The 22617-nt window shown below is 36.0% G+C and overlaps 3 protein-coding genes and 1 long non-coding RNA gene across 8 annotated transcripts in view; all 4 read left to right on the forward strand.

Annotated features, from left to right (window-relative positions):
- The first annotated feature begins 443 nt into the window (after window positions 1-443).
- LOC111519440 lies at window positions 444-1421 on the forward strand. The gene is made up of 4 exons (XM_023180402.2): window positions 444-562; window positions 634-765; window positions 827-1132; window positions 1214-1421. The coding sequence occupies exons 1-4, from the start codon at window positions 452-454 to the stop codon at window positions 1277-1279; spliced, it is 615 nt and encodes a 204-aa protein (XP_023036170.1). The 5' UTR covers window positions 444-451; the 3' UTR covers window positions 1280-1421.
- Window positions 1422-3933: 2512 nt separating this feature from the next.
- Window positions 3934-4663, forward strand: LOC124459763. The gene is made up of 2 exons (XR_006953780.1): window positions 3934-4137; window positions 4199-4663. It is a non-coding gene; the product is annotated as an uncharacterized LOC124459763 (long non-coding RNA).
- A 2531-nt stretch (window positions 4664-7194) lies between these two features.
- On the forward strand, window positions 7195-8292 carry LOC6651220 (eukaryotic translation initiation factor 4E1). Of its 3 annotated transcripts, none has more exons than XM_002073890.4 (2): window positions 7195-7313; window positions 7374-8292. In XM_002073890.4, exon 2 carries the CDS (start codon window positions 7378-7380, stop codon window positions 8083-8085), a length of 708 nt encoding a protein of 235 aa, XP_002073926.1. In that variant the 5' UTR covers window positions 7195-7313; window positions 7374-7377; the 3' UTR covers window positions 8086-8292. The 3 variants fall into 3 exon arrangements, with proteins under 3 accessions (XP_002073926.1, XP_046865328.1, XP_023036191.1); XM_047009372.1 differs by having other exon boundaries at window positions 7218-7323; XM_023180423.2 differs by having other exon boundaries at window positions 7218-7309.
- A 10998-nt stretch (window positions 8293-19290) lies between these two features.
- LOC6651221 overlaps window positions 19291-22617 on the forward strand; it is a 35011-nt gene continuing 31684 nt past the window's right edge. For all 3 annotated transcript variants that reach the window (XM_023180332.2, XM_023180333.2, XM_002073891.3), the window contains exon 1: window positions 19291-19664. The gene's annotated coding sequence lies outside the window, so the exon portion shown is untranslated. The remainder of the gene's footprint in view (window positions 19665-22617) is intronic.

Here is a 22617-nt window from a genome sequence, read left to right on the forward strand (position 1 = left end):
GCGCGCGTGTTGGCAACCGAAACTGAACTGAATGTTCGAAACGATTGTCTCTGTGGTTATAACCCAAAATGTTGCTCGATAAGATAAGCTGAACGCTTCTGATGATCGATCGTAAGTAGTATAAGAGTCATGATGAACAAACAGAGACTCAACAACTAAGGCACACACACATTGAGAGTGCCGCTATCCAGGGTGGAACGGTGCGAATGATAAGGGCTTTTGCGGCAGGTCAGGGTGCAGTCCTTGGCACAGAAGTCACTCAGAAGTGCTCTTGATGCGGGTTTGTTTTCCCGCTTGTTTACTGCATTCTTTTTCTCTCAGTCTCTTACTCTCTTTCTTTCTCTCACTCTCTCTCTCTCTCTCTCTCTCTCTCTGTCGCTTGATATCTCTATATTGTGTTCTGTTAAGTGCTACCAGACTTCAGTCAAAGCTTTACTCTCCAAGCATCGAGATGTTGATCGGACAAATTGCCTTTTTGCTGCTCGCTTGCAGTTATGCGGTCTATGGACGTCAGGATACACCCAGTGGAAAGAGCCTTTCGTGCCAACAAAATGGGGGATATGTAGGCTAATTAATTTAACAGTTTCGGTTTTAAATTTTACAATTTCTTACTTATTATTATCATGTGTAAAGTGTCAAACTCATTGGGAATGCTGCTCTGGAAAATGTATGACCTATCAATATGTTTGCGCTGCCCTTGCAGCTCCACCTACTTATCAGACTGAAAAACCCTCACAATCTCTATGTCAACGCAACTGGCACTATGTAAGCAAAACTTTATCAATTGTCTGCACTTTTTGTTTCACCTTTACTTTTTTTTTTTTAGTGTGAACATGATGGTGACTGTTGTTCTGCGAAATGTATTCCATTCTATAATATTTGTGCTGCAGGAAATTCATATCCCTTTCCCTACATAAATCCAAACTCTTTGCAACAGAATTCACTAATCAATTCGCCTAAAGACGAGTTGCAGATTGTCACTTTAGCCACTGAAAACAAAATCAGCACCAATCCCAGACCAAGCCCCAGCCCCAGCGACAGCAAAGAGAAAGCAACTAGTTTATATGAGATTGTTGTTAACAAGCCGGCAACAACAGCCAAGCCCAGGCAATGTCATCAAATTGGCGAAGAGGTAAGTAGGTCTCCAACGGCGCCGTCAATATCATTTCTCTTTTTCATCATATACATAAATACATATATATATATATTGCAGTGCTATACAAGTGACCAGTGCTGTAGTCAACGATGCCTATTCTATTCACATAAATGCGTACACTGAACTGAATGACTTGAATCCCTAATCTATGTTTATAATATATTTACTTTGGTTTAATCACATATATTTCAAATTAAAACCAAATTTCTTTCTTACAATTGACTGTGTTTACAAAATAAATATATATACATATTTAAAATTTAAATTAAATACCTACAAGTAAAAGATTTTGTCAAAACCAATATTCTCTTTGATATATTATTTAATGAAAATTTATAAAATATAATTCTTATTATATCTCCAAAGCATCGAATGAAATCAAATTGAAAATTTACCAAATATAGAATTTTTAAATTCTTTTGGGAAATGTAACTCTGCCTTAAATTAAATAAGGCACTTAATCGCAGGGTAATTAAAGTTCTCTTATTCCGATGCTCATCCTAATTTATATACAACGTTAATTTGTCAAAGCGAAACATTCAACCTATAATTATAGTTTTTGGTTTTAAAATTTTCTATCCAAGCATCAGTAAGTTGATCCTTTCCTTTTTTGCTGTTTGCTTGGAGGTTGGGTCATGGACAATTTGAAAAGGACACTTTGTTTTCAGTTGAAATTTAGTTGAATCCAATTGTAGGTATAAGCAATAGTACCACCAATAATTTACTAGACAAATGTGCAGAAAGTAAACGACCTTTAACATGGTCCCAATTAATGAAATCTTTATATCATTTATCACTATATATTCATATAAATACGTTTATGTGCAAAAGTACTGTATGGATTGTTGAGGAAATTTTTCAAACACTTTGCCAAAACCAATGGATCCATATGGCCATTGCGTACAGGGTAGAATTTATCGAATTTAGGGGTTTAGTTGCATATGCAGATTTCGAGGCTAAAAATTTGTTGCATTTGGGGCTTTATAATTGTAACGTTGGGGATTTTTTGGTATTCTGTTTCATTTGTTTTGTTTATAATTAAAAAAATTATACGCCAGCCATCAGTTTGCATATTGATGTACAAATGCTTATCAGTAATTACTGAGTCATGCGCATTTAAGTCTGTTGTGGTCTATTCTGGAAAGGCCCATGTATGGGTAGCATTGATGTATTGATGAATGCACGATGTAAACGCCAGTGACTGACACTCTAATTATAAATATGAAATCTTATCGCATCTTATTTGATCAATTAACTAGTTTGACTCATCCAAATGGAGGAGTAATCAAACAGTGATGATTGTTTGATATCCAACCCTGCTCCCTTTTACAATGTCAGATATCTTGGTAGTCGTATCTGTGGGACGCATTGACATTAAATATTTACAATCATAAATTTCAATTACCTTCGAACGCATCTTGACCCAAATGTACTCAACCCCTTGTACTCCATCTCATGGCTTTGGCAAATAGATACATATAGAGTACAAAGGAACATGTCAAACAAAATTGAAATACTTGGCAATTAATTAAAAGGCCTCCGGGCTTCAGTTGACAATTTGTAGAGACTTAAAAGCCAATCTGCGTTCTAGGGGACAGTTCAGTTTATAGAAAAATGTTGCCCATTCTATTGCTATTACTTGGAGCTATTGTATGTGAAATTCTATTGTCTAGCACAAAGTATTGGTGCATAAATATATATAAAGTGTATTGTATTAACAGATTCATACCGAAGTTAAGGTAGAGGCCAAGCCTGCCTCAGATGCCAGACTTCCGTTAATATCACCGCCCCAGCAACAACAGCGTCCTTTAAATCCTGATGAAGTCTCCTTGTTCACCAATATGTTTCTCAATTTATTCAAGGGAGTAGCCGATTGGCGTAATATGGTTGCTGCCGATGCCGTTCAAAGTGTTTGGCAAAGTCCACCAGTTGTCGATTTTAGCCATCGTTTATTTTCCACTTAATAACTAGCTAGAAATTGTTATTTCAATTGCTTTCTAGTGAATAAACAAAATAATATAAAACTATTTTCTGGTATTTTGCCTATAAAAATGATTTCGCTTGTGAATAAAAACTAGTTTAACATATTTATTTCTTCACAATGCATCGCAATATATTGTTCTTTATATTGGCAACATTGTTTTCAATTGTCCTAGCTGATAGAGATCCCGATCCTGTTCCACCACAAATATACAAATTGGCAGAATATCGGCAAAAAAATACTGCCCAACCGTTAGGCAATCATAGTAAGGAAGCTGTTTTGCCATCGTTAAGTTATATGTCACAGGTAATATTCAACAATCTCTTTCTATATTTATTTAATGCTCTAATCTATTGCTCATAAAACAGCGAAAACGTGTAGAGTATTCGGAGAATTGTAAAGCACTTGGAGCAAGTTGTAAGATAGCAGAAGATTGCTGTAGTCAATTGTGTCTCAAGTATTCGCATCGTTGTACCTTTTAAGTTACTATGTAATAAACTGAACGAGATAAATGACTAATGTCTGTAATGAAAAAATAAATTTCACAAGATAAATCGAAGTTTCAAAGGAAACTTGTATGTTGATTTATTTGAGTTTTATTCTAACTTTCCATTTCCTATAACTAAATTTCATTATTTAGAACTGCTGCTTTATTTGGACTTTGCTGTAATTTAAGACTTTTTTATCGGCATACCAGGAATTTTAAATGCAAAACACTTTTAGAATCAAAATATTCATTATTTTGCTATAAAAGAAGTTGTTTGCATCTAACTCAAGTCAGTTGGATTTATGATAAATGGCAAGCAATATGCCGCATATAATATCTGTTGTGATTCTTTTTATAAATCTGTTAAATTTACTGCAATCATCAGAATGTTCTTCTGTTGCTTTAAAGCAAAAGATGGCATTAAAGCATTTGGACGAAATGTCAAGAATTAGACATGGTTTCTGGCATGCCGATGATGTTGAACTGATTCCTCGTTCAGAAAATCTAACACAGGTCACTACATTCAATACATTAAATTGCCAATTGATGTGATTTTACTGACTTTTATCAACAGGCACAACGTATCAAAATGTCAGACATTTGTCGATCTTATGGCAAAGTTTGCTCCATGGCTGAGGATTGTTGTTCCAAATTTTGTGTCAATTCACTTAAACGTTGCGTTTCTTAGAACAATAATATTCGCAAATAGTTCTCAAGGACTTCTATGATCTATTAATGCATTTTTAAGTTATACATTTCATGGGTTTATTTAAATTAAACGACCATCTAAAGGAATTTTGGCAATGGTTGAAGAAAATAATTAAATTTGATGACCTTTAATATTCTATACAATGCAAATTTAAAGCAAACACAATTTAAGACAAATATTTTCTATGTAAACAAATCAAATCAAATTGATGGCCACTTTTCGTATCCAACAAATGCTGATTTAATGTATTGGATTACCAGTTAAGGCAATTATCTAAATATCAATGATACTTGAATAAACTTCTTGATGGGAGTGCACTTACTTGTCAAATGAAATTCTCATTAATTGGGGATTGCAGTTTGCTTACTAACAAGACTACTTGCAACTGTCTCAGCTTAACGTGACAATTTGATTTGTCTGATAATGAGGCAAGTTAAGTCATGTAGTGGCATCTTCTCGCATGTCACAATCTACATATATACTTTGGTGCTCATCATTGTCATCTACATAAGTCATTCAGTCGAATGGTAATAATAAACTGTATCAACTGGCACGCCCATCATGCATCAGCCAACAATACATATAGCCGCTCCTACCTCCCTATTCCATACCAACGAAAGTAATGTGAAGTGAAGTGTTTGCCTGCAAACAATCGTCTTCATATGTATAAGTTTTTTTGTGTGAGTGTGTGTGTATTCAAATGTTTGTGTATACACGAACAATATTTCCGCAATATATTCAGCAGACAATGCGGCAAAGAGGCATCAATGTAGATTCCATATTCATAGACATGCAGTGACACAAATGCGATACACCACACACATACACACACATACACAAACGCTCAGTTGAAACATTTATCTCCAAGTGATCCTTTCTTCTTTTTCTCACTCTAGCACAAAGGACACACAATGAATTTAGACAGCAATTGTTCGGTTTTGTTGTTATGTTAGCTTTGCTTCCTTTGTTATCCCCTCTGTGCCTCTACATACAAACATATATGTATTAGAGTCCTGCACGAATACACTCATTTGCCTCAGTCTTTCAAATACTTACAAATTTTCCTATATTTGATTTGATAATATTGCTTCGGAACGAATGAAACGAGATGAAAAGTCTCGAAGTTTTGTGTTTCGTAGTTCCTGAATGTATCAAGCCGAACAAACAAAAACAAAATCAAAGCAAGCCGAAACAAATAAGAAAGACTACAAACGAAACAAATGAATACGGTACTTCTTTCAAGTTACTTGGTACTTCCAAGTACTCGTGAGTATGGTCATACTTATGAAATGTCAATAAATTTTCGAATGCCAATTTAATTTCGGTTTTGTTTTAATCTCACTGGAGTATTTTCCTAATATAAATTAAAGTAATAGCTTTGGTGACTTATAAGTAAAACGCCGAGTAGACTACAAGCAGCTCGACTGTGTAAGGGTTAGAGGTCCTGCCTAAAATCGACGAAACTCTGGTTCAACCCCGGCCAGAAACTAGTTAGTTTTGGGTTTTCATTTTTTTTTGCTTTTTTAATAATTATTTTTGTCTAATAGCGAATTAGGTCTTTCGATGATCTGTAGGAAAATGTAGAATAGTGCGCCGAAATATTTCACACAGCTACAATTGACGGGGTATTCTACAACATATCCAAAATTCATCCAAATCGGTGATTTGCATACCTGATGTTCCCCTTGTAAGAGTACTTTTAAAATTAGTTTAATATTCATCTATGTATGTACATATCCAAATGTATAAGTACACTATACATATACATATCTTTTTAAATTAGCATGGAATTCGGAAAGCTCAGGAGTAATCGAGCATTTTGGATCGATTAAGACCAAACTGCTGACAGGAGAATATAAATTTAAGAAAAAGAGAGGACGGAGTGAAGGCTGAAATACATTTGGTCTGGTCATGGATGAGAATGAAGAAATAGTCTTAGATTATTCATATCTTCACAAAAAATATTTGAAAATGTGTTAATAGTTATTGTTAAGCTTTCATTGTTAAATTTAAAATAATATCATGTTTTTATTTTTATTAAATACTGTAAATATTTTTATAAAATCAATTTATTTTCAGATGTTTCATATTATATACATTGAGTCTGCTGTCAGGTACTTGCTTCACAATTCGGTATACCGAGAACGAGCAAGACATTTGAACAGTACCTAGTACTCGGTTCGATTTTCGGTATTTGCTTCTCGATATGCTCGGATTTGCTTTACCGGATTTTTCGGTATGCCCTGCTCGTTTAAACTCATTCGTTCGTTTGAGATGCTTGATATACTCGATTTACAAATACGAGTAAGTGTGAAAACGAGTTCCGAAAGTGTAGAGGGATTTCGTTTTCAGTTTCGAATGTACTCGTGCAGGTCTCTAATATGTATGTACATCCATATACTTACTTCTATGCCTCGCCCACTCAGTCTGTATATGCGGGATGTCTATGCCATGTGACTACATGTTTGCTTTTATTCCACGACAAAACTGTCAAAAGATTCTTTAAAACAAAACCAACAAAATTTTGATCCAATTTGCTATATGTAAAAGCGTGTGACTTTTATTCAAAGAAATCGACAAATTGTAAAAAAAAACATATGTACATACATACGTGTTTCGTCATGGCTTTTTGATTTGTATTTCGTCAAAATTTGTAGCATCCTTTAAGAAGAAACCACGTTGCGTATGAGTAATTTTTGATGGCCCTTAGAAATTTGAAATTGACATAATTTTCGTTTTTTGTTTCCATACAGTTGTTAGTTGTATTTTGCTTTTGGGTATAAATTATCAAATCAATTGCTGAGAGTTTTACTTCACAATTTGACGTTTGGCAACTGTCCAGTCACAAAACAAAACAAAACAGTCTGTGTGTGTTTCTTACAAAAACTACGAGAACAACAAAAAAACAAAAACATAAAAAATACACCAAAAATATTACAGAACATATTTTTGAAACGCGCGGAATAAGACAAACTCGTATGTATGTACAGGTAATTAGGCGCAAGTATTTGATCATTTTAAAACTGAAATACCATTGCAGTAGAATGAAGACCTTTGGCAAACGTACTGGCAAGAATGGAGCCTCTTCCGATTCGACGACACCAACACCAACACCAACAACGGAAGTGAACTCTGAAACATCAGAACAACAGAGTACACAGGATGAGTCAACTTCAGTTCAGGAGTCTGAGGTCGATGAGGCAGCTCCGAGTAAACATCCATTGCAGAATACATGGACCATGTGGTATTTGGAAAATGACCGCAATAAATCCTGGGAAGATATGCAAAATGAAATTACCAGTGTCGAATTCGTTGAAAATTTCTGGAGTCTATACAATCACATTAAGCCGCCATCTGAAATCAAAATGGGTAGCGATTATTCGCTTTTCAAGAAGGGCATACGTCCAATGTGGGAAGATGCCGCCAATAAGCAAGGCGGTCGTTGGCTTATCACTGTCCATAAGAATTCCAAAAGCGAATTGGATAACTTGTGGCTGGATGTGTTGCTGTGCCTGATTGGTGAGGGATTCGATCATACCGATGAGATTTGTGGCGCTGTTGTCAATATACGAAACAAGAGCAATAAAATTTCAATATGGACAGCCAATGGTATGAATGAGCAGGCCGCTCTCGAAATAGGACAAAAGTTGCGTGATTCCTTACATCTGGGCCGTTATACATTGCAATATCAATTGCACAAGGATTCCATGGTCAAACAGGGATCGTCTGTGAAATCGATTTACAATTTGTAACTACACCAATTGCAAATCGATGACCATCTGATGACCCAAGTTTTTGTTAAAACATTATAATTTATATATATTTGAACAACATCTCGTATGAGTGATACAGTGAAAGGAATTGTAACTTTTTAGTGCTGTATTTTACTTTTTAAATTGCATTGTTAACCACCAAACTATTTGATTCAGAAAAGAAAATGGTCGAAATATTCAAACAAACCACTGACTTATTCATGTTAACAGCCTTCTCTGTCATGGGTGTGCAATAATATTGTCTTGTTTAAACGCAATTTGTTGTTTTTTTTTTGTTTTGCTTTCCTTCAGAGAGAATTTTGAATGTGGACCTAAAAGTATGTACGTGACACGGTCCTACACATGCCGCTAGGATTTGCATAGAAATCGCATTCATAGTTGAATTTTGTGGCCACAAAAATGTACAAAACGAAAAACAGAAACTAAACTATGGTGAATCAAATATGCAGTAGCTGCTGCTGCTTTTGCTGAGAGGAAATTTATGTAAGAAAAGCATGGAGAACTATCTAACAAACATGCAACTAAAGCCATGTATTTGCGTTTAAGATATTTTTTCTTCTCTTTTTGGCATTGTTGGCTTGCAACATTTGGTGGTGGCATAGTTATTATTTTCGCTCTTCTTCAGCCAGACACCACAGAGGAAGACATCAAAAACTGCGGAAGCGGAAGATATTTGAGACATGCAGCTCCCCAAACTTCTCCCCAGTGAACTGTGTCACCAAAAAGGCGAATTTGTCCCACTGGGAGAAGAGATAAGAGAAGAGGGGCGGGGCCCAAGCAGAAGATGGCAGACACGAATCATGGCAGTTTGTTGGAGTTTGACGGCGTTGGGCAGGAAATCACTTTCATATCAAAAAAGAGATGAAAAAAGAAGATGTTTCCAAAAAAAAAAGTGGTTTGTTCCTTTTTTGGCTTAATATCGATTGGTTTGGCTATCAAAATTCTATATGCAGATTCATTGGTCCAAAAGTATATATGCAACAGAAAATGATATGCCAGCAATTTGTCATTTTGCTGAGTGTTTGTTATTTTTCTCTTTTTCTTTTTTTTTGGAAGAACTTTTCATCTAAGGTGTGTGAACATTGCATTTGACAGGTGCCGTTCGCAAGCGTCTTTGGTTGCTCTTACTTTACTTTTGTGGTTTACTGTATACTTCTCTCTCCGTATGTGTGTGTGTGTGTGTGTCTAAGGGCAAAAAGATGCGTAAAACTTTTACCATTGCACGTGTCGGCAGACACTTAAATGTCGAATGAATAATTTCTCATGCCACGGCCAGGCGGCGAAAAACTTTTATTACACTTGGCATTATGCGCAGGGCAGATGGTTTTGGTAGATTGCATAATAACTTAAAGTAAATTTTACATTTGCCAGCGATTTAATTGAAGTTTTACTTTTATATACATATACCTACATAAGTATCTTGACTTAATAAATGAGTTAATATCAGCTTGAAATTATATTTCGTTTCCGTTGTAAGAGATCAAACAGGAAGTTCTTATGAATGTTATGCCTAGGCAAACATTTATTCCCATTGAGCAGCTTACTTTAACGGACTTTTTAGCACAGGTACCTACCTACCTGGTCTGTGCTTATCAGTAATGACCTTCGTCTAGCACACGTACACACACACACACACAAGTCTTTTCGAATGAAAAGACCGCAAAAAGAAAGCAATTAAAATCAAGAATATTGTATACTCTTACCAGGGTTATAGTAAAGATGGTTCTAAAGCTAATAATTATAATCTGATTCATTTAAATGATAATTCTTTCTAGGATAACGTCTTTTTGGCCTCCAATAATAGTTTTGGTGTATGTGGCATGTTGCATTTGTTGCTGGTTATACCCAGCTTTTGGCAAGACTTTCGAATGAAAAATGCTGAAAAGGATTTTCCTTTTTTCCATTCTCTTACTGTTATTTCCCTTTTTTGTAAGCTTCACAAACAAACCTGGGCATATGTTTATATTTGCATGTGTGTCTCTGTGTCTCAGTCGACAGTGTCGAGGATAACGCAGGGGGCGTATACAAAAGGTCTTCATATTGTATGTGTATGTGTGTGTGTGTGTGCCATGAAATTGATTTTAAATGTAACGCGTTGCCAAAAGCAATGTGAATGGCAAAGACACTCTACATAGGAAAGGGGATGGAAGGACTAAGCTGGCATCGTCCTCGGAGTCAGAGAGCAAGGCAAACAGGGACAACGGTGAGAATGATGTCGTTGTCCTCGCAACCGACCGCACGTATGACATCAACTGGCAAGTCGTTAGCTGGCCAAAGGAAAACCACAGGAGGAAAAACAACAACAACAACAGCAAATCAAAGCGAATGTCCATCAACATTATGAGACTTTTAGCAGAAGCAGCAGCCTGCTATATGCATGTATGTGTGTGTTTGTGTGTGATACTGCTTAAGCACACAAACATTTACCACCCCTCCCCCACACCCCCTCCCCACCATCACACCTCTTAAGCCCCGCCGCAAAACAAACAGCACCACATTCAGGAACAAAAAGTGTCAACTGTTGTTGCTGCGGCTTTTTGCCCTGTCGCATGACCAGCAATCACATGCCCCGGCTCTGAGCACATTGAACAAAACTCATTATATTTTTGCTCCTGCTGCTGCTGCTGCTTGCCTCCTTTTTTTCCAATTGAAAGCGCAGCCGTCCCCTTTAATGTTTCTCTTCGTTTTTTTATTCCATTGCTGTGTTTTGTTTATGAGTTTCCTTTTCCTTTTTTAGTTGTTGTTCTTGTTTTTAATCGTGCACGCATATTTACAAGAATTGTGCTTTTGTCAGCCAGCAGGTCTTTGATGTGTCAGATTGTTCAATGAAAAAGGAAATAAAATATGATAATCCCGGCTAACGCTCGAACGTGCTGAAACGTCTATGCCGTGGCGTAATCAATTTGTTTGTCATATATATATTTAAACTTACTGCATAGACAACAGATTTAAATGATACTTATTTGACCATTTTAAATGACTTAACAATAATCTCTTTAAAATATTAGTATTTAGTTATTTTTGCTAACCTTATATTTTTAAAATATTGATAGACTTATTACTTTAAGTGTAAAGGAAAGCCAAACAGACTCTTGCATTAAGTGCAAAATTCAGAATTTAATCGTAAAAATTAAATTCGTATTTCCATTCTCTTATCGCTATTTTTATACCCTTTCAAAAAGGGTCTGGATCGATGCGAACTCCTCCTAGACCACCAGAACTAAAGGGCAATTGAAATTGAAATTTTTTGATGTAGGCTTGTATATATTTCTCAGTTTATAAATCTCAGATTCAGCCGGGTCGGACCACTATATCATTTTGCATAGCTCCCATAGAAACGCCAAAGTCCCGAACACTGTTTTCTCTCCATAACTTCGCTATTTTCTGATCTATTGTCATGAAATGAAATAAAATGAAAGATCAAGTGACTATATCATATAGCTCCCATATAGAAACCATCGGTGGTTAACAGTGACTATGATCAACAACTTCGTTATTTCCCATGGTAGGATTGTAGGCCGTTCATTCGCAAACATTAGACTTCATATATAAAACCTTTTTTACTTTGACGCATATAGGTATGGAATGATTAACAAAATAAACTTGCAAGGGTATACAAACTTCGGCGAGGTCTAAGTTAGCCCCGGACCTCTGGTTTTTATTTATTTTTTATTAAATTCGAATTGTAATAAGTAATTCAAATGTAAGTTAAAGTGCAACAGACTCTTGCCAAAGTGCGAAATTCAAAATTTAATCATAAAAATGCAAACTCTTCACTTCATTCTCTTATAGAGATATTCTTTTAATCCTGTGTCATTGAAATTGAATATACCCTTCTTCAAATATACTTTATAAGCTGAATGGATAATTAATAGGACAGTTTTTTAACAAATAAAAAGAATAAGAGAACAAAATATTCCATTATGTTGAACAAAATCTATTGTTCAATGATTGCTGCGACTGTTCATAGTTTTCGTAGCAGAAGCATCAGCACACAGCAAAACTGTTGACTGTTTTCGCAGTTTTCAAACCCTGGTTCAATCTATATAAGACAATATATTTTTTATCTTTTGTAACACTTTTAATTGAATCTATGGCAGAGAGCAATGGAAAATTTGCATTTCACTCATAAAATTTAATGGCCCATTAAAAGTGATGACTACAATTTGCTGCTTTTGTTGTTTGCAGATTTGAGTTTTCGTTGCGTGTTAATTGAATCGACGAGATGAGACAATCTGAACTAATCTTTTGTATGGCCACGTGCTGTCATTTTGTGTTTTCTGGCCACTTGTGAGTCCGGCTCAGGGAGTGCTTGTTACGCATACGCCTTGTGTGACAAAGAAAACAAAAACTAAAAAATAAAAAGAATAACGTACATTTTCCAAACCACAAGCCACAAAAACAGCATTCAAGAGAGCACTCACTCACACACAGTTGAACACATACACACACACACACACGTGTCCTTTTAAGTCCTTTTAAATGCGAATTATGCAAATCATCATCAAGAAGTTCCTTTACCATGGGCTCTGTGGAAATAAAGAAAATATATTGGGATATCTTTTTTCCCCCATTTGTCACATTGTCCTTCCAAGGTCAGACTACTGTGTCCCTTTTCGTTTCCTGCTTCGGGCTACGCCTGTGAGTTGTTGTAGGAATTTCGTGCTCATGTTGTCAACAATCTTTTTGTGTGTTCGGCCATTGCAGACGACTGGCATGGAATGGTATGGCAGACATTTTTGACCTTTGGGAGTTATCCGAAATCAACAACACAGAAACAAACTACAAACTACTGGACACAAGTTTGGTTTTTCAATTTCAGACTGCTTTTACAGTTGCATTTCACATTTTCCATTTTGGCTTTTTGCTCATTTTGTGTAGCCTACTTTTAGGCTCCTGGCAAAAGTGAAATTTATCAATTACTTATCAAAGGCTACGTTAATAAACAATCTATTGATTGAAAAAAGTTAATTAAAAAAAAAGAAATGAAATATCAATTACATCAAAGACAAAAATTTCCACAATGTTAAAGTCAATTGAATTTGATTGTAAGAAAAGATATTTAGGTGCGACAAAGGTTGCTCAGATTGGAAATTGAATAAAATTTAAAGTAAAATTTTGCTTAAGATTCGTATAACTTTCTAATTTCCCTTATGGAACTTTTCACTCACTCACAGCTTGACTTTCAATACAATCTTTTATTAATTCACTCTAAATGAGATACAAAGTTTGCTCCTTGATGTTGACATACTTGATGCTGATGCTGATGTACTGTACTGTGCTGTGCTGGTTGGCATAAATATTTAAACTTAATTGCAACCGCAGCGCGTTTAAATCATTTCGCCTGGCATAATGAGGACGCCACAAGCGTCTACAACAACAATAACAACAACATCAAGAACGACAACGACAACAACAGAAACAAAAACTCAATATGGTGTAAAAGGATTTCCTTGTAGTTAAAAAGGACTTTGCCTAGGCATACACAAACACACACACACACACACATAGACATCAACAGACACACATATGTATACATACATATATTTACATGCATATAGAAAGATACACTGTGATACCAGAGTCCAGAAGAACATACAAACACATTGCGCATACGCAGTGTTGACTAAAAGTCAATGCTAACAGCTTTTAATAAAATTATCCCTTGCTTTACTACATGACCAAAAAATGTCACTAAAGTTGCTTTATATTTTCTAATTGAATTTTCATGGTAATCCAATTGTATCCTTAGTTTTATATACTTACACTCCTGCGTGTTACTTTGCCACACTGAAAAGTTCTATCAACTCTTTTCAAAGCACTCACTGTCAAAGCGAACTGAAAACGAACAACAAGTTGCTGCATCTACCTGCATTTATATGCAATATTGGACTCCTAAACCGCTTTGCTGTTGCCGTTACCTTTGCCGACAAAGGCCAAATCCATAAGACACCTGTGTTCAATTCCTTTTGCCGCAACGCCGCGGCCAGACCACGTCACGTCACGCATGGCATGTAATCCGACTTGCAGCCGTCGCAGCAAGGTTACTTGGCAACACACAACGGCAAGGCAATTAACGATGAAAATCTTTGCCCCGAACAGCTGCTATTCATGTGTATTTGTGGTTTGCTGGATGAGCTGTCAGTTCTAATTACTACTCTGACTTTGTCTAATTTCCAAGAGATTGTTTAATTAACAAAACTTGCCAACCTGCTTTTGCCCTAGCTGGCAACTGCAATTGAAAATTGCATCAGCAGACGACGAGCCCCAAGACAAAGACAACTTGGCAAACAAAGAGTTGATGTGGCTTAACAATCGGGCTCTTAGTCCATGAGAAATTGTAACTGACACAAATGAAAGTATAAGAAAAAATTTTAACAAAACAATCATTAATAAAAGGAGAAGAATTTAAAGTTATCTCATATTAAAATGCCGATTAAATTTATCAATTCTACCAATAAACGAAAATTAAATTTGAAATTATTTTGCGTTTTTCAAGTGAATTGCGAAACATTTTGTTGGCCAAAACCCGCACTAACCGCATTTTGTGCGCACAATTTCCAAAAGTTATTCCTATTCATTCAAATTCTATCTCTAAATAGATGCTGTGGCCAATAGGATGATGGATTGGGTTCGGGTTCAAGTTCTATTGGTATTTTGTGATTTTGCATGAATGTGAATTCAGGCCATTTCTTTGTGGTATGCAGATTCACAATATTATTGATGATTATAATCATAATTAAAAGAGGCGTTAAAAATTTCATAATGAACTAATTGATTTTATTAGAAATCAGAAAATGTTGGCAAGCAGCAGCAGCAGATTGAAAGCTTCTTAATCCAAAAACATAATAAACTAAGTAGAAATCGATTGGACAAGCAGTTGACCAGCCGTGTATCCTTGAGTCAGCTGTTGGTATTTCCTGTCTTCATTTTTGTCTTCTTTGCTAAGATTTTTTGTGTGTGTGTGTGTGTGTTTTTTTTTACTAAATCCGCTGCCATTAATCACTCACACACAGAGAGACACGCACACACACAGTGACATTTATTCATTGTTGGCCAAAAGATAACTGTCATAAACTTTAATTATATTTTCAACATGATGGCAAATGCCGACGATGCCGCTTGATGATGATGCATGCTTTCAACACACTCTCATCCTTGCCTTATACAAGCCTGACAAGTTGCCCAACTGATATAACCATAGAGAACGGCAGCTAGTACGTGCCGCAGGCATCATCAAAACAAGTAGAACCAACAAAAAAAAAGAACGAAAGGAGAAAAAAAAACACGGAATATAAAAAAACCGAGAGAAAAACAGCTGAAGAAGAGATGAAAATTGAAAGTGGCATAACAAAATTGGCAAAAGCCTTGATGCCAGCCAACCATTCAACGTATTCTATCCCTATTGCTGCTCCTGTCCCTGTCCTCTACCAAGTCCTGTGTGTGTGTTTGTGTTCTTTGGTTCTTTTTTGCTTACGCAGCTGAAATATTATATCTGGGCGCTGCATTGACAGGTCCAACTAGTTGCATGCCAACATAATTGGCATTCAATTTCAATTGTTATATTACCAACGTTCGGTGTGTGTGTGTGTGTGAGTGTGCAAGGGACACTTTTTTTTGAAAAAGTTTTCCGGCCATCTAGTTCTAAATTAAAAATTGCTTTATATAATCCACCTAGCGGCTAGCAGGTGGAAAATCAATCAATGCAGAGAACATCAATTAAAAAACGACCAAGAGAAAATAGAATGAACTCATGCATTGATAGCTAACAGAGCAACTCAGACCTTTGTATTTTATTTTCAATTTACTTTTAAATTGATTGAGTTTTATTCTTCTCTCAGAAAGTCAGGAGCAGAAAGAGAAGCAGGTTTATACACCTACATATAGACATGTCCTCTAGGCAATTCGCGTCTTTTCCATTATTTTTCACTTAAGCCGTTCAATTGATTGTGAGTGTATACACAAATTTGTATACATTCCACCACACAAATACTCAAAAATTTCAACTGATTTTTAAGTATAGAAAAAGTATATAACAATTCGAGTATATTGACATTGTAAGTATTCAATACATGCTTGAAATACTCAATGGGATGCAAAATTATCAATGTGTAAATCTCAATTTGGGTATTCATTTCGTGGAACACACCATTCTGATTGTATTTTAAGTAGGTTAACATATTTATTAAACGCCAGCGATACTCGTGTAACGAGCCTAACGAGATATTAAATGAAATTCAATTGAAACAATGGGGCCAATGCTGTAATTGTTGATCCTGTCAAGCCATTGAATTGCCTCATTATAGGTAATAACTTAACAACTGCATGGCATATGCTGCGTATACTTAATATTTAATTCAATTTTTCATTCTCCCTATACCCTTGTATTGAATGTTGTTAAGTTTTTAGTGTCATACAATCAGTTGTGAGAGTGTCAAACAAACAAATTCAATTAACAAAAAGCACCAGAATAGCCCCAAACCTTATTGGAAATACTATACCTGATTTCATATGGTCATGGTCGGTCTCCTTGGTGGAAGGAGACCGAGTCAAATACTCGTTGATTGAATTTTCCAGTTAGTTCGAAGCGCGACAGAACTCAATCTGGTGTGGCACAGCATCTACACATACACACACTTACACTCATATACATATATGCACCCTCAATCCAAATACCAACACCGATAAACCAAGCAGCAACCATCAGAAACTCACAAGTTGTGAAGGTAAGCATGTTAACTCCATCCAGCGGAGCGTATCAGTTAATTGCTTTGGAAATTGCATATGACGAAAACATATGGTTTATGTAGAAAAGGATTTGGCCCTCGGCACACCAGTTGCTATCCTTATACACACATACATACGTAAGAATGTCAACGCCAATTTGCTTATGCATTTTTAAGCCAATTTTGTATGCATTTTCTGTGTAAGATACCTTTTTTTTTGTGTGTGCACAAAAAGTTAGTCACAATTAATTGTAATTTACATTTCAGCATTAATTTGATTTATAAAATAAAATTTATAAAATTTATTCCATTCAATAAGTAGAAATCCCAAATGTCTGGTCTATTTTTATTTAAAAGTAATTTACGTAAGTCCTGGACTGTCATTAGGTATAAAACTCTCAAAATGAAAGGTTTTCTGAAAATAGTATTTACTCATTTTTATCTATTAAATAAAAACATTTCTCTGCCTGAAACTTTGATATTTAAATGATATAAAATATATACATATATCTAAATATATGCTGTGAATTCTATTCATTTTGTATTTGCATTTTAGAAACTGTTGTTGTTTTCTATGATATTCAACTTTGTCATCGAGATAGTCAGGATTAGCTAATATATATACAAACAGATTATATATATACAAACAGAAATTTACGACTAGCAAAGTAGGATTTGTCAAATAGAATGATATTATTCTATAGTAATCCTCTTCTTAATGCCTAAATGGAAGTTATAAATGAATTGGATAAGAAAAACCTTAGATAAAGATCTGTTACTTGCATATTATGTATGTATATAGTTGTGGCTGATATGTAGCCTTATCCTGACAGTGTTTGTGTTTGTGTGTGTGTGTATTTCTGGTCATAATAATACATTTTGTCGTTATCACCGATAATATATCATGGGCTTGTGCTTTTGCTGCTGTCGTTGCTGTCTTTATTCATTCATATTCATTCCTTTCGCGCTTATATGATAACTGTCAGAAGCTAAAAACGACAATAGCTTTTGGTCCTTGGCCATGTTTGTTTATGCCTCGTTAAACTTTTCAGTCATACGCATAAAACATAAAACGTTATACAGGCAGATCAATGCCTCTATCTCTGTCTTTGTCTGTATGTGTGTGTGTGTGTGAGTGTGTTGCATAGAGCTATGCGTTGAAATTGAATTATGGCAGTCACAGATAGACCCACACCCACATATCTACACCTATAGAGAAGCGTGACATATCGAGCGAGACGGAATGAAATACAATATCTGACTGTGACTTTGACTGCATAACGCGACTTCGATGGCTTCGACGTTTTAGCCATGTACGTAACTGGCAAGCTTGTAAAATGGTACCAGTAACAGTAACTGTAACTGTAAGAGAGCCTCCATTTTCTACCTGTCACACCTGCCACCCCTGGAAGTCACCGCAGCAGAAGCAACAGCAAAAGCAGGCGCATTGTTAGACTCTTTCATTTTCAGCTTCCCATTTATGTATGTATTTGTATCTAGCTGTTTGGTGGGGTCCTTACTTGCTGCGTTGTCATTGCTCCTGCTGTTGGTTGTTGGTTGTTGTTGTTATTATTATTGTAAAATATGGCCATAGCCGCAAAAAAAAATAACAGCAAATAAAAGCAGAGGGGGAAAAGAATACAATCGAGGCATAGAAGGTAGGGCCAACAACCTATATGTACCTTTTGAAGCTGAAACCAGGAACCCAGACCCAGACCCAGACCAGGACCCAGACCTGGACTAACATCTGATACTGATGCTCTGCTTTGAGCTTGAGCCTGGCATCGGCTCCTCCATCGGTTTATTGTTTTGTTTCATTCTATTTTATTGTCGCTTGTCATACAATGGCGTAACATTTACATTTCCCATTAAACTTTTCGCTATCAGTTTTTCTTCTTGTGCAATAAATTTAAAATGTTTTTACGTACATACATACATCGAATGAATTTGGTTTTGCCTTTGAGAAACAGCTAAAATTACTCTAAACAATTTGACAAACAAAATAAATGGACAGGTATATAGTGAGTGTGTGGCTGATGGAGAAATATTGATTCAAAACTACAACAAAAAAAACCCTGACGTGCCACAAACAATACCAACGAACAGGGTAAGGGGTCTTGAGGTTGGTGGCAAGCAGGCAAGGCACGCTTCTTGCAGATGCAACAATTTGTCATTGAAAAGCAAGAGCATGAAAAACTAACCCAAAAAAAAAAATATAGTTAAACAGCTGCCGACGACGACGTTGCACAACCGTCAAAGAAGAACGAAGAATCGTTGGATGAAGCCGAAGTCTTTACGACATTGTCGAGCCAACCATGGGAGCCGAGCATTTGGAATATCGTATACGATACACCACGACCAACAGTTGCTCCCACAAACAGACACACACGCACTCAGAAAAGCCCATAATAAGCACTGACAGCCACAGGCACGTCACAGTCCATGTTCGTCCTTTGGACTGCAAAGTCGCGTTAAAGGTTTTCGTTTCGATTGAACCTTTTTTTGGGATTGCATTCACTCCCATAGGGCTTCTTCAAAATTCCGCTCAATTGTGCATATGTACGTGTGTGTGCATGTGTGTGTGTGTGTGTGTGCTTGGTGTGTGGTGAATGATGTGTGTGTGTGTGTTTAGCGGCGGGTTTTCTAACGGTCAGCGTGTATTGAAATTTTAATAGGAAAAGACTAAACACTCCCAAGTGATAAGTTGACATTGATATAGACATTGTTATTCAAAAGTTTCGTGTTGTGCTGCATTCAAAAGGCTCGATAGTCCTGTCTCCGTGTCAGTGTCAACTGTTGCTGGCATCGTGCAAGCGAATGAAAGTTATTCGGGTAAGTTGCCATTAGATTGTGACATCAATCCCCATGGCCTATCAATAAGATCAATCATTCTTAGGATAAGTATGTGATGTGATTGATAAAAAAAAACAAGAAAAAAACCGTTGTCGTTCTTTATTTCTATCGATTTGGAGTGTAGATATTGATTGGCAAAAATCTCCCTTTTCTCCAGCAGACAATGCAGACAGTTTAGCCCAGAATAGGCCTGCGATAAGGGAAACATGTATATACACACACACACACTTGCACACACACACACACACACACTTAGACGCTAAAGCAAAGTGGGCTAAAAATAATTGCTAAACGCGGCCAGCTGACTGAATATGAGAATCAATGTTAGCCTGGCTGTAGCATAACCAAGGTAAACGAGATTAAAGCCGCAATCTATATTCCAAATCCTACAACTCAAGCGGAAAATCAACCTCTATTAGCGGAAAATATAAACTAACAGCTTATAAATATATATTCACAAAGTGCAAAACCAATATCCAGCACTAAAATTCAAGGACCATCATTTCCATAATTAACAAGCATTTTCAATGTATTTAATTAGAAGTCTATAATATTATAGTTCTTCATAACTTGACATGATGAACTCTTCATAAAGATTTCTACAGAGTTTTAAAATGTTGGTCTTTCTGAAATTGTGTTTATTCCAATATTTTTGCAAAAAGGAGTTGATTTTTTAAAATTTCTTTGACATAAATCACAAGAAATCTGAGAATAAACCAAATGATTGAAGAAATATTCACTATAAAAAATCTCGCCAAATAGTTTTATAATAAACATTTGTCCTGTGTTTCTCTCAATTTTCTTAATATAAAATAGTTAAGTCTTTTAATAGAATATTCGGTTCTTATTAAAAATATTTCTAATTATATTTCATTTTGCATTTCCAAGATTTTTAACATTTTTTGTGGTATTTTCTATTTTGTTCACTTTAATTGTAGTCTTAATTGTGTAAGTTTTATGATTTCTATAAAAAATACAATCATTTATTATAATAAAAATAAAATAAAAAATATATATTTATATTAAAACACGAATTTAGCCGCAAATATATTATAAAAATCATAATTTGAATTAAACCCAGACACTGATAATAACAACCAATTAACTTTAGTTAGGTTTTTTTTAAGAAATTCAAATTTTTTCCATTTTTAAGAAATTTCTATAAATCGAAATAATATACAAGATTTTGTCTGATTTAGCGAAGTCAAATACTACTAAAAAAAAACTCGATGCTCTACAAATTGTTAATAATATATTAACTTGGTCTGTATATTTATAAAGGTTTTCCCTAACAACTTTTTTTTTTCAAACTCGGGCTTAATATTAAATTGAAGAACATTTTACTTAATGAACACTTGTTCCAAGTGCACATATGCTGCACGTATTTATATATGTCAGAATTATCTCCTTCAATTCATTTTCATTCTACACATTTCTCTATTTAATTGGCAAATCTACATTCTAAAGCAAAAGCCAGTGGCCGGTGGCTATTTCAATGAACTTTTATTACACTCGGCCACTTGAGTGCTCTTTAAAATGTTCACTAGCTATGAAATTCATGTACATATTTCACCTAATTGTAGCCTTCGGTTTTTACTCCCCCTTCGTTCCAAAAGCAATATGAAGAGGAATAGAAATTTATCCCACCCAGGCAATTCTGTCTATCTCTCTCTCTTACACACACACACGCACACCATTTTCAATATGTTTTAAGCCAGACAAACTGAAAAGTTTTCAAAACTGTCTGACCAGCATTGGGCTTTGGGAGTCAGAGTCTACTCACCTGTAGCCCATGTGTAAAAAGCAATAAGCAATTCCCGTCAACTCTCATCCTTAGCCATGTCGATTCCAAATGTCCCTCTCTCTCTATGGTCCAGAAGACCATATCCAGCTGTGTCCAGTTTAACTTGCTTGTGACACGTTTAATTCCAAGTCAATCGCAATGGGCCTGTGGATTCGTGTGACATCCATATCCATTGATCCGCTGCTTGACACATACCCGTTCTGCGTTTCCGGCAAAACGAAATTTCTATGAAATGTCAAAATGATTTCTGTGAAAAGAATTTGGTTTAAAGGCATGTTAAAAAAAAAAAGAAAAAAGAAAAAAAACTAAAAAAAAATCAATGCCCATTCAAGCTAACCCTCAAGGCATCTGAAGGGCGACGTTTAATGCACACAAACTGCCGCTGGTGGGCGTGTCAACGCCCCGCACTTAAATTACAACTTCACACACTTGTAACGTATAATAAAAACACACAAAAAAAAAACGAAAAGGAAACGATGAAAAGTAGAGCGAGAGAGAAAGACTGAACAAGAAAAGCGCAAAAGGAAATCAAATAGCAACAAGACCAGGACCAGGAGCTGGCTGGGCTGGGCTGGGTCTGAGCTGCCGGGCAACCTCATCATCATCGCCGTCGTCATCATTTTTGTTTCTTTTTTTTTTGGGGGGGGGGGCCACATTTCGCTTAAGGAAATTTGTGTTTTTTGGGCAGCGCCTACATACATTACTATTTGAGCAGCGGGCGGCAAAGGCAACGCCGCTTTACAGTCCCCAGCGGCCTGATTAAATTCTTTATCCGACCACTAGCCAGGCAACACATCGCAGACATCGCCGTTGGAAACGCAGAGATCTCTCCACGCTGCATGTGCGTTTAGTGCGTCGCGCAAATGATGAAATAAATGAAACTAATACAAGAGAAAGCCCAAAAATGGCAAAATATTTACACTGCCTGGCCAAAACCACCAACAGCATTGCTCCTCTGCACACTGGTGCAAAAACTCACTTACAATTCACTCTGGCACACGACTGGCCAATCAGAATGGCATGTCTAACAGACTTGATTTGAATTAAGGATAACAAATTTTCATTTTGCATTGCCAATCTATGCGAGAGTCGATATTTTGAAAAAGGAAATAACAAATCCTTGGCTTA

This window comes from Drosophila willistoni, chromosome 3R (genome assembly GCF_018902025.1).
Source record: "Drosophila willistoni isolate 14030-0811.24 chromosome 3R, UCI_dwil_1.1, whole genome shotgun sequence".
In the NCBI taxonomy this organism is placed as follows: Eukaryota; Metazoa; Arthropoda; class Insecta; order Diptera; family Drosophilidae; genus Drosophila; species Drosophila willistoni.

Excerpts from the sequence above, each read along its gene's own strand:
- LOC111519440 (XM_023180402.2), top strand. The coding sequence starts at position 452 with ATGTTGATCGGACAAATTGCCTTTTTGCTGCTCGCTTGCAGTTATGCG. Across the intron at positions 766-826 it reads GTCAACGCAACTGGCACTAT|TGTGAACATGATGGTGACTG; the intron begins GTAAGCAAAACT and ends TTTTTTTTTTAG. Across the intron at positions 1,133-1,213 it reads GTCATCAAATTGGCGAAGAG|TGCTATACAAGTGACCAGTG; the intron begins GTAAGTAGGTCT and ends TATATATTGCAG.